The following is a 13,145-nucleotide window of genomic DNA, read 5'->3' as shown; positions in this document are numbered from 1 at the left end:
AGGTTGAACAGTTCATCCACTTCACCAACACCTTCCACCCCGACCTCAAATTCACCTGGACCGTCTCAGACTCCTCCCTCCCCTTCCTAGACCTTTCCATTTCTATCTCGGGCGATCGAATCAACACGGACATTTACTATAAACCGACCGACTCCCACAGCTACCTAAACTACACCTCCTCCCACCCTACCCCCTGTAAAAACGCCATCCCATATTCCCAATTCCTTCGTCTCCGCCGCATCTGCTCCCAGTAGGACCAGTTCCAAATCCGTACAACCCAGATGGCCTCCTTCTTCAAGGACCGCAATTTCCCCCCAGACGTGGTCGACGATGCCCTCCACCGCATCTCTTCCACTTCCCGCTCCTCCGCCCTTGAGCCCCACCCCTCCAACCGCCACCAGGACAGAACCCCACTGGTCCTCACCTACCACCCCACCAACCTCCATGTACAGCGGATCATCCGCCGTCATTTCCGCCACCTCCAAACGAACCCCACCATCAGGGATATATTTCCCTCCCCTCCCCTCTCAGCGTTCCGAAAAGACCACTCCCTCCTTGACTCCCTCGTCAGGTCCACAGCCCCCACCAACCCAACCTCCACTCCTGGCACCTTCCCCTGCAATCGCAAGAAATGCAAAACTTGCGCCCACACCTCCCCCCTTACTTCCCTCGAAGGCCCCAAGGGATACTTCCATATCAGCCACAAATTCACCTGCACCTCCACACACATCATCTATTGCATCCGCTGCACCCGATATGGCCTCCTCTATATTGGGGAGACAGGCCGCCTACTTGCGGAACGGTTCAGAGAACACCTCTGGGACACCCGGACCAACCAACCCAACCACCCCGTGACTCAACACTTCAACTCCCCCTCCCACTCCACCAAGGACATGCAGGTCCCTGGACTCCTCCATCGCTAGACCATAGCAACACGACGGTTGGAGGAAGAGCGCCTCATCTTCCGCCCAGGAACCCTCCAACCATAAGGGATGAACTCAGATTTCTCCAATTTCCTCATTTCCCCTCCCCCCACCTTGTCTCAGTCAAATCCCTCGAACTCAGCACCGCCTTCCTAACCTGCAATCTTCTTCCTGACCTCTCCGCCCCCACCCCACTCCGGCCTATCACCCTCACCTTGACCTCCTTCCACCTATCGCATTTCCAACGCTCCTCCCCCAAGTCCCTCCTCCCTACCTTTTATCTTAGCCTGCTGGGCACATTTTCCTCATTCCTGAAGAAGAACTTATGCCCGAAACGTCGATTCTCCTGTTCCTTGGATGCTGCCTGACCTGCTGCGCTTTTCCAGCAACACATTTTCAGCTCTGATCTCCAGCATCTGCAGTCCTCACTTTCTCCTTGAATATGAACAGGGTCAAGATCAAACTGGAACTTAGATTAGATTAGATTACATTACAGTGTGGAAACAGGCCCTTCGGCCCAACAAGTCCACACCGACCTGTCAAAGCGCAACCCACCCATACCCCTACATTTACCCCTTACCTAACACTACAGGCAATTTAGCATGGCCAATTCACCTGACCTGCACATCTTTGGACTGTGGGAGGAAACCGGAGCACCCGGAAGAAACCCAGGCAGACACGGGGAGAACGTGCAAACTCCACACAGTCAGTCGCCTGAGGCGGGAATTGAACCCGGGTCTCTGGCGCTGTGAGGCAGCAGTGCTAACCACTGTGCCACCGTGCCGTCCACAATCTATATCTATATCTCTAATATCTCTTATCTCTAATAACTTGCCATTGTTGCCTATTTAGTGATCATATGGGGAGGTGATGACCAAGTAGCATTATTGGTTACCTAGGTTTCTCAATTAACAGTCTAATGTTCTTGGGCCATGAGTTGGAATCCCACCATGGTAGCTGGTGGAATTTGAATCACATAAAAAAAATCTGGAATTAAGAGACTAATGGTAGTTATGAAGCCACTGTTAATAATTGGAAAACCCCATTGGTTCACTAAACCCTTTAGAGAAGGGAATCTGTCATCGTTACTTGGTCTGGTCTGCATGTGACTCCAGACCCATAGCAAAATGATTAACTCATAATTACTTGAGCAAACCATTCATTTGTAACAATTTCTGCAAAGTCTGAAAAAAGAAACAAAACTGGACTTCCCACACACAGACTGCTGCTGTTCAAGAAGGCAGTGCACCACAACTAGTAATGGAAAAATAAATGTTGGCCAAGCCAGTGATGCCCACGTCCTGTGAGTGAATAAAAAAAATCATGATGGTGGATGGAGGATGCGTGTGGAACTTTATTTCAGCAAAAGTCCGCGCAGGAAGAGCAGCCAAAAAGATAGATCGAAAACAAGCCAGAGAAATTAAAATTGAGTTGTATTCTCAGCAGATTTCTAATAGAGGAATGAGGACATTGTTTGAAATTAATTAGACTGTATGTTGAGGCCAAGATGACATCTTCCGAGTCCATGAATAATGCATTGTTATGAAATTGTTTCTTCCTAAAGGGAATATATCCCCTGGATGTTCGCCAGAATGCACAGTCATTTTGCAAAAACCACTTTCATTAATTCATCAGGCATGTATCAGAAGTCAGTAGGCCACTTTTATGGACATAAGTAGTCGGCATCTTTCCTATAGCTCCATGTGTAAATGACACAAAGTTGGGAACTCAAAGAAACTGGTTGTTTACCAATGAAATAGGAATACAGCCACATTCATAACAGCCCCCAATCAGTGTGGCTTACAGACAGTATAGGTTGGGAAATCATAAACTTTCTGCAACTGATTATCTGCCTCTTAACTAAAGAAGTGGAAAATCATGAGATTCAGGTCCATTTCTCTATCAACACTGTTAGCGAGTACCCAATGAGTGCCCCCTCATATATCTTTTATATTGTATGTCATTATCCAAATGCAGCCTCCCCTTAACTTTTTTTTAAAGAGATGAGAAAATTATGCTCAACACTTTGATGACATTAGATCATTTCTCTGTATTTCTTTCTTAGGAGTCATTGCCTGAAGAAAGAAGTAAGTACAGGAGGGAGAAAGAAGTAGAAATGTATTCTGATGAGATATGATGAAAATGTGATAGGTGGAGGCTCAGGTGGAGTACCAGCAACAAACAATTGTCCTGAATGCTCTCTTTCTGTGTTCGAGAGAATCAGGAAAATAACTTTGGCCAAGATTGCAACCAAAGTTATGATAAGATTCTCATAACTTCTTCATGACCCTCTAAACAAATGGAGGGAACAAAATGTTTTCAACCTCCACTTTTGGTAGGTCTTGGTTGAAGACCGTAAGACACAGGAATAGAAATTAGGCCATTCCTGATGAAGGGCTTTTGCCTGAAACGTCGATTTTCCTGCTCCTCGGATGCTACCTGACCTGCTGTGCTTTTCCAGCATCTGCAGTCCCCACTTTTGCCTAGAAATTAGGCCATTCAGCCCATCGAGTCTGCTCCACCATTCAATCGCGGCTGATAAGTTTTTCAACCCCATTCTCCTGCCTTCTCCTGTAACCCTTGATCCCCTTTTCAGTCAAGAACCTATCTATCTCAGTCTTAAATACACTCAATGACCTGGCTTCCACAGCCTTCTGTCGCATGGAATTCCATAGATTTACCACGCTCTCGCTGAAGAAGTGTCTCCTTAGCTCTGTTCTAAAAGGTCTTCCCTTTACTCTAAGGCTGTGCCTCTGGCCCTAGTCTCTTCTACCATTGGAAACACCTTTCCAAACTCCACTCCATCCAGGGCATTCAGTATTCTGTAAGTTTCAATTAGATACCCCCTTAACTCCACCAAGTATAGACCCAGAGTTTATTTGAAATGGGTCACGGACTAATAGCAAATTACAGAAAGGCTTGTGATGCCTTTATATTCTGGTTGTATTGGGATGTCCTTTGCAATTGTGTTTTCCATTATTTAGGGATAATTCAGCCATAAAGTGTTTTTGAAAGGCATCATTTCTAAAACTTCCTACTGTGAAATGTGTAAATTGAACAAAAAGTGTGACAATAGCAGAAGCAAAACAATGGATTAATGCTGTGGACAATAGCTAGAGAATAAGTAATTAACTATAAGGGCAATTATACACAACTGTAATGAACTGAAATGAACTTAAATAGTGGAGTACTTCCCAAAAAGATAGAAAAGAAGAATTCTTTAACATCAATAACAAGACCATTCATTAAATCAACTGCATTTATCAACTTTAAAGCTGAAAAGTTTGTCCTGAGGCTCTTAAAATGCTCAATTATTATTGAATTTGATCTTTTGTAGGCTAAAGCAACAATGAAATCTTACAAATAACAAATAAGTAAGTAATCTGTTTTTGGAGATAAACTCATAGAACTGTGAAAAGTTCCTTTCTCCTTTTTGCCCATTCTAAGAGGAGGAATAACACGGAAATATTAAACTATAGAGTAGCAATATCAGCATTAAACTACAATCTAATAATAAAAGGGGATTACATATGATTACATTCCAAAACTTTACAGACAGGAGATTTAAGGGATAATGATCTAGACATTGCTTTCTCCTCTCTTCCAGCAAGAACATGTTTTTATAACAATAAAGATACTTGTGATCATACATGATCCAAAAAGCATTGGATTTTGCACGAGAACATTCTAGCAAAAGGCTAGAGGTTATTTAACTGTTACATCCGGGCCATAGTAAGGATTGTTGCCTCTTTTGGTTAACCAATCCAATTAGTCCCATTGCCCTATTTTTCATATAACCTGGATATTTCAAGAACCGTGAGCAGCACAGTGGGTGGGCGGCACAGTGGCTCAGTGGTTACGCTGCAGCCTCACAGTGCCAGGAACCCAGGTTCGATTCCTGCCTTGGGTGACTGTCTGTGTGGAGTTTGTACATTCTCCCCATGTCTGCATGGGTTTCCTCTGGGTGCTCCGGTTTCCTCCCACTTTCCAAAGATGTGCAGGTCAGGTGGATTGGCCATGCTAAATTACCCATAGTGTTAGGTACATTAGTCAGAGGGAAGTGGGTTACTCTTCGGAGGGTCGGTGTGGACTTGTTGGGCTGAAGGGCCTGTTTCCACACTGTAGGGAATCTAATCTAATCAAAATGCTGGAGAAACTTAACAGGACTGGAAGCATCTTTGGGCAGAGAAACAACATTAACATTTCAAATTCAATACAACACTTCTTCGCTCAGAGTCCTAGGATCTCAATTGTCATGTTGAATCGGACAGTCCAGAAATAAAAGATTCCACCCAACTAGTGTTTATACAGTAGGCGAGCATCCTCACATTCTTCTCCATCTAACCTGGGGACACAATGGCCTGCTGGTCTTAATGCTAGAATGTTAGTTCAGGGACACAGGTTCAAATTCTGCCAAAGCAAATGATGGAATTTGAATTCAATAAAAATTTCTTGAAATTCAGAATGTACTGATGAACATGAAACCATTGACAATTGTTGGAAAAGCCCAACCAAATTACTCATGTCCTTTAGGGAAGGAAATCTGCAATCCTCACCTGGTTTGGCATATGTCTGACTCCAGACCCACAGCCCTCAATTGCCCTCGGAAATGACCGAGCAATTATATCAATTGCTGTCAAGTTTTAACAAAGAAATGAAACTGTATGGACCGCCTGGCGGAGACCTCGGCACCAGAAAAGACGATGACAGAAATGGTCCTGTCAACCCTGCAAAGTCCTCCTTATTAATATCTGAGGGCTAGTGCCAAAATGGAGAAAGGTATCTCACAGGCTAATCAAGCAACAGCCTGTCATAGCCATACTCATGGAATCACATCTTACAGACAATGTCCCAAATACCAACATCACCAAATGCTGAATATGTCCTGTCCCCATAATATACAGATGGGAGGAAGTTGCCCTGAAGCCCTCAATACTGACTCCGAACACCATGAAATCTCATGGCTTCAGGTTGAACAGAGGCAAGGAAACTTCCTACTGATTATCACATACTTCCCTCCCCTGGCTGATGAATCAGTACTCGAACATGTTGAACAACACTTGGAGGAAGCAGTGAGGGTGAAAAGAGTACAAAATGTACTCTGGATATTTCCCCCATTTCCACTACCGATCAAGCTGGTTAGGTTCTAAACGACATAGCTGCTATGCTTGGTCTGCGGCAGTTGGTTCAGGGAACCAACAAAAGGGAAAAACATACTTAAGCTCATTCTGACCAGTCTGCCGTTTGCAGATATATCTGTCCGTGAGTGCTTGTAAGAATGACGATTGCACAGTTCTTGTGGAGACAAAGTCCCAGCTTCACATTGAGAATACCCTCTATTGTGTTGTGTGGCACTATCACTGTGCTAAACGAGGCAGACTTTGGACAGACCTAACAACTCAAGGCTAGACATCCATTAGACACTGTGGGCCATCAGCAGCAGCAGAACTGTACTTATAGCGCAATCTGCAACCTCATGGTCTGGCATGCCCCCACACAACTATCGCCATCTAGCCAGGGGTTTAGAACGTGCAGAACATAGAACATTACAGCGCAGTATGGGCCCTTCGGCCCTCTACGTTGCACTGAACTGTGGAACCAATCTGAAGCCCATCCAACCTACACTGTTCCATTCTCATCCATATGCCTATCCAATGACCATTTAAATGCTCTTAAAGTTCCACACCCCTACTACTTTCTGAGTAAAGAAACTACCTCTGACGTCTGTCCTATATCTGTCACCCCTTAATTTAAAGCTATGTCCCCTCGTGCTCACCATTGCCAAGGCTCTCAACTGTCCACCCTATCTAACCCTCTGATTATCTTCTATGTCTCAATTAAGTCACCTCTCAACCTTCTTCTCACTGATGAAAGCAGCCTCAACTCCCTCAGCCTTTCCTCGTAAGACCTTCCCTCCATACCAGGCAACATCCTAGTAAACTCCATATGAACTCATTGCAAAGCTTTCACATCCTTCCTATAATGCAGTGACCAGAACTGTATGCAATACTCCTAATGTGGCCACACCAGAGTTTTGTACAGCTGCAGCACAATCTCATGGTTCTGAAATTCAATCCCTCTCCCAATAAAAGTTAACATATCAACCTGGGTGGCAACTTTCAAGAATCTATAGACCTGTACATCTACACTACCAAAAATCTTATCATTAGCCCAATACTCTACATTTCTGTTACTCCTTCCAAAGTGAATCACCTCACCCTCTTCCGCATTAACCCTGGCTCGATGGAGAGTGCAAGAGGGCATGCTAGGAGCAGTACCAGGCAAACTTAAAAGAAAAATTGTCAACCCGGTGAAACTCTATTCCTGATGAAAGGCTTTTGCCCAAAATGTCGATTTTCCTGCTCCTCAGATGCTGACTGGCCTGCTGTGCTTTTCCAGCATCACTTTGATCTAAACTCTGGTGTCCAGCATCTGCAGTCCTCACTTTGCCATCCTGATGAAATTACCAGGGACTATTTGCATGCCAAACAGCATAAGCAGCAAGTGAGAGACAGAGCTAAGTGACTCCACAACCATCAGTTTGAAGCTAAATTTTGCAGTCCTGCCACATCCAGTCATGAATGGTGTGGACAATTGAACAACTCGCTGGAGGAGGAAGCTTGAAAATATCCTTATCCTCAGTGATAGAAGAGCCTAACACCTCAGTGCAAAAGATAAGGCTGAAACATCTCAGCAATCTTCAGCCAGAAATGTCGAGTGGATGATCCACCTTGGCCTCCTCCAGTGATCACTAGCGTCATACATGCTAGTCTTCAGACAATTCAATTCACTGCATATGATATCCAGAAACAGTTGGATGCATTGGATACTGAAAAGCCTGTGGGCCCTGCTAACATTCTGGCAATGGTACTGAAGACTTGTGCTCCGGGACTTGCTGCTCCCTGGCCAAGTTGTTCCAGTACAGCTCCAAGACTGGCATTTACCTGGCAAAATAGAAAATTGACCAGGTATGTCCTGTTCACAAAAAGCAAGACAAATTCCACCCAGTGAATTACCACCTCAACAGTCTACTCTCGATCATCATTAATGTGACAGAAGCTGTCATCAACAATGCTATCAAGCAGCACTTGCTCAGCAATAACCTGCTCGCTGCCACCCAGTTTGGGTTCAGCCAAGGCCGCTCAGCACCTGACATCATTACAGCTTTGGTTCAAAGATGGACAAAAGAGCTGAATTCCAGAGGTGAGGTGAGAGAGACAGCTCTTGACACCAAGGCTGCATTTGACGGAGTGTGGCACCAAGGAGCCCTTGCAACATTAGCATCAGTGGAAATCAGGAAGCAAACAAGGTGGTTGGAATCATGCCTGGTATACAGGAAGATGGTTGTGGTTGTTGGAGGTCAGTAATCTCAGCTCCAGGACATCTCTGCAGGAGTTTCTCAAGGTACATGAGCATTCATTTCAAGAGGACTACAATACAAGAGCAGAGATGTACTGCTGAGGCTGCATGAGGCTCCAGTCAGACAGCATTTGGAATAATGTGAGTATTTTTGGGCCCCATATCTAAGGAAGGATCTGCTGGCCTTGGAGGGGGTCCAGAGGAGGTTTACAGGAAAAATCCTGGGGATGAAGAGCTTGTCATATAAGTGGTTGAAGACCTAGAATCTGTAATCAATGGAGTTTAGAAGGATATGGGAGGATCAGTTGAAATTTAGAATACTGGGAGGCCTGGATAGAGTGGAGAAGATGTTTCCACTAGTAAGAGAGACTAGGACCGAGGGCATAACCTCAGAATCAAGGGATGACTTTTTTGAACTGAGATGAGGAAGAATTTCTTCAGCCAGAGAGTGATTATTCTGCGGAGCAGAGGGCTGTGGAGGCCAGGTCATTGAGTGTAATTAACACAGAGAGATGTCCCCAATTGGTAAGAGGATCAGGGGAATGGGAATAAGAAACTTATCAGCTATGATTGAATGGCCTAATTCTGCCCCTATACGTTATGGTCTTATTGGTAGTGTCCGAGGCCTGACCATCTTCACTTGCTTCATTGATGACCTTCCATCCATCATAAGGTCAGAAGTGGAGATGTTCATTGTGTGGGACAAGCATCAGTGTTCAACACCATTCAGGATTCCTGATACTGAAGCAGTCCATGTTCAAGCAGAACTAGATCTGGACAATATCCAGACTTGGGCTGACCAGTGGCAAGTAGCATTTGCACCAAACAAATGCCAGGCAATGAGCATCTCCAATAAGAGACAATCTAACCATCGCCCCTTGACATTCAAAGGTGCCACTATCAATGCATTCCCCACAAACTGCTTCCTTGGGGCTACCATTGACCTGAGACTCAGCTGGACTTGGCATATAATTATTATGACTACAAGAGCTGGCCAGAGATTATGAATGCTGCGATGAGTAACTCAGCTCCTGACTCACCAAAGCTAATCCACCATCTACACGTTACAGGTGAGAAACATGATGGAATACCTCTCTGTTGTGTGGATGAATGCAGCTCCAACAACACTTGAGAAGCTTGACACCATCCAGGACTAAGCAGCCCACTTGATTGGCAGCACATCCACATGCATCCACTCCCTCAGCCACCAACACACAATTGCAGCGTTATGGTCTACATCGCCGAAGATTCTTAGACAGCACTTTTCAACCCACAAGCAGTTCCATCTAGAAGGACAAGGGCAGCATGCCACCACCTGCAAGTTCCTCACCAAGCCACTCACCATCCTGACTTGGAAATATATTGCCATTCCTTCACTGTTGCTGGGTCAAACTCCTGGAATTGTCAGCCTGCAGGCATTGTGGATCTACCTACAACTCAAGGACTGCAGCAGTTCAAGGAGGCAGCTCACCACCATCTTCTCAAATGTAACTAGGGAATGGCAATAAATGCTAGTCAGCCAGTTATACCCATGTGCAATGAGTGAATTAAAAAAATACGCAATCCACATAACCTTCTCATTGAGGGCTTCCCAATCAGGGTTGTGAGCTCAGAGGAAGCAAAGGTAGACATTCAGCTGCAAGGCCCCTTTGAATCCTTATTTTCTTTTAATAGTTGACATGCTGAACTGACTAATCTTTGAGATTTAATTCCTGCACCTAAAAAGAGAAAGTTTTAATTAACTCTTGATGGAAGGAGCAATAGGGTATAAATTGTTGTAAATGCTTCAGAGGAAGTGGCTCTGACTGGAGACGAAGCAGGAATGAATTTGATGTAACCCACCCAGAGAGAAACTGATGGACTCAGATCAACAATTACTTATCAAATTTTACTCTTGTTAAAGACAATTTCCAACCATTAATGGCTTTTGTTCTTTAGTAATGTGAAATGGGTAGTAATTGGTAGGTCAGAAACAAAAACAGACATTGCCGGAAAAGCTCATCAGGGCTGGCAGCATCTGTGGAGAGAAATCAGAATCAATCAGTTCTTTCGTTTTTATTTAGTAATTAGTATGTGTTGCCCCAGCTTCTATGGATTTCAGTTGGGCACAAGCTACCCACCTTCCTGATTTGTATTTTAGTGCATTCACCCAGAGCTATCTCTCACTTTCTTTAATTGTATTTTGTTTGTGATTTCCAGGTCTGCATTGTACAGAAGAAAGACTCAAAGAAGATGTACGCCATGAAGTACATGAACAAGCAGCAGTGTGTAGAGCGTAATGAAGTGCGGAATGTATTTAAAGAGTTGCAGGTTATGCAGGGTCTGGAGCATCCATTTCTTGTCAATTTATGGTAAATTACTGCTAATTGTAAGATGCATTTAATTGTCTTTTGATGAATTTCATAATAGTTGATCCATTAGAAGAATCACCCCCTGAGTTTTGTGTTACTGACTAATGCTTTGATACAATCTGCAATACTAGTCTTTACGCATCTTACTTCAATAAATACTATCAACTTAGTCTGTATTCCATATATCCTGCCTGCCTATTTGGATTCTAAAGATCATATTTACCTATCTATTCTGTATATCCTATTGACCGATCTTTATTTGTTTACTCTGTGTGTCATATTTACCTATCCCTAAGTTATAAATCGGGAGGTATTGTGGCACAGTTTTAGCCTTGCTATCTCTGGGCTAGAAATTCCATTTTGAAAACCAAGACCAGAACTTGTTCACAATGGAAAATGTATTTGTAACATGGTCAAATATGATGATTATCAGACTTTAAAGCTTATAGTATCAGGTCGGGCAGTAAGAGCAGGAGAGACTCTTGGTCAGCCATCCTTTAGAAGGCAGTGGAAAATCATTGCAGTAATTTGCCTGGTCCATTGTCAATGAGGATACATATGGCATAGATACCATTTTCTTATCTCTTAACTGTATTCTGAATTACATGCATGAATTCCAAATTCTGAAACATGTTTTTTAACCATTCCAGATACTGGCAAATAAACGCCAATGCAATATCACACTGAATAGCACTAAAAAAGCAAATTTAAAGATGAACGGCATAAGAAAAAACATGTATATTTTATATATTTCGTATATCTTAGGGTGTGTATATAACAAAGGAAATAGATGGAAAGTCTTCATTTGATGGGAAAGGTTCTGATGCAGTAAAGGTTGATTTTCCAAACTCGGTAACATGCCAATTATAATGTCTTATTTTATTTTATGTGAAATTTTATTGGCTTCTCATTTGATGCGTAATTCTATAATCCAAATTCTATTTAGGCAAGAAAGTGTAGTATCAGTTCCAGGAGGGGGTTTCACATCATTTTGACTTCACAGTAGCTCCACTTAGGAACCTTCTAAGCTGCATGTTTAATGCTAGCAGATACTTAATGGGACAGTTGGCAAATTGATAATAACATTTGCATACAAATAAGCAGAAAGTTTAGTGTTATCATCTTTGGTAAGCTGCACAGATCTGATTTACTCACCTTGAATAGCTCTCAGTTGATATTAGCCTTAATTTGGTATATGAGGTACAATATTAGAATGGAATAATTTTGAAGTCCTGTATTTAGCTACACAATACCCCATGGTGGAGGTGGGTACTGCAGATGCTAGAGATCAGAGTCAAGATTAGAGTGATGCTGGAAAAACTCAGCAGGTCAGGCAGTATCTGAGGAGCAGGAAAATTGATGTTTCAGGCAAAAGCCCTTCATCAGGATTGAGGCCTCATTCCTGATGAAGGGCTTTTGCCCGAAACATTGAATTTCCTGCTCCTCGGATGCTGCCTGACCTGCTGGTCTTTTCCAGCACCACTCGAATCTTGACTACAATTTACCCCATGGTAATTCTCCATCCTCTCTGCAACCAGACTTAATTTTGTCCTGCACCCTTTACTCTTCTGATTAATACTTACTTATCACCATTTCCCCATCTGATCTCTCTCATCTCCCTACCAAAATTCTTTCTCCTCCTTCCCAAGACCATCACCTTCCTTTTTCTCCCTCCCAAGCTTAGATTAGATTAGATTACTTACAGTGTGGAAACAGGCCCTTCGGCCCAACAGGTCCACACCGCCCCGCCGAAGCGCAACCCACCCATACCCCTACATTTACCCCTTACCTAACACTACGGGCAATTTAGCATGGCCAATTCACCTGACCTGCACATCTTTGGACTGTGGGAGGAAACCGGAGGACCCGGAGGAAACCCACGCAGACACTGGGAGAATTTGCAGTCACCTGAGGCGGGAACTGAACCCTGGTCTCTGGCGCTGTGCGGCAGCAGTGCTAACCACTGAGCCACCGTGCCACCCACAAGTCTATCTCCTTTTCCTGTACCTCCTTTCTAGGTTGTCTCGAGCCACCTGCTTCATAGGACTCCTCTATCTGTCTCATTCCAAAGATAGAATTGGCTACAACATTAGATATTAAATTGTCTGAGTGATAGGAAACAGAGAGTAATGATCAATGGATATTTTTTAGGCTGAGGAAGATTTGTACTTGAGTTACCTAGAGGTCAGTATTGGGGCCATTGCTTTTTTTGATACATATTAATGATTGGATCTCGGTGTGCCGGGTAAAGTTTCAATGTCAGCAGATGACGCACAATTTGGAACAATTGCAAAATGTGAGGAGGAAAGTGTGGTGATCAAAAGACATTGACAAGTTGGTGAAATGGTGGCAGATGAAGTTCAGTGCTGAGAAGTGTGAAGTGATAGAGTCATAGAGTCGTAGAGATATACAGCATGGAAACAGACCCTTCAGTCTAACCCATCCATGCTGACCAGATATCCCAATCCAATCTGGTCCCACCTGCCAGCACCCAGCCCATATCCCTCCAAAC

General features: G+C 43.8%; 1 protein-coding gene across 2 annotated transcripts in view; it reads left to right on the top strand.

Moving 5' to 3' along the window:
• stk32a (serine/threonine kinase 32A) overlaps window positions 1-13,145 on the top strand; it is a 289,304-nt gene that overhangs the window by 76,510 nt on the left and 199,649 nt on the right. For both annotated transcript variants that reach the window (XM_043703955.2, XM_043703956.2), the window contains exon 3: window positions 10,482-10,633. In XM_043703955.2, coding sequence (XP_043559890.2) covers window positions 10,482-10,633 — 152 coding nt within the window. The remainder of the gene's footprint in view (window positions 1-10,481; window positions 10,634-13,145) is intronic.

The sequence above is a fragment of the Chiloscyllium plagiosum genome, unplaced genomic scaffold, assembly GCF_037043375.1.
Source record: "Chiloscyllium plagiosum isolate Xiang-an unplaced genomic scaffold, Cpla_swu_hap1 HiC_scaffold_16, whole genome shotgun sequence".
Taxonomy (NCBI): Eukaryota; Metazoa; Chordata; class Chondrichthyes; order Orectolobiformes; family Hemiscylliidae; genus Chiloscyllium; species Chiloscyllium plagiosum.
The sequence above is the reverse complement of the archived record's forward strand: the minus strand, read 5'-3'. Positions and strand labels throughout refer to the sequence as shown.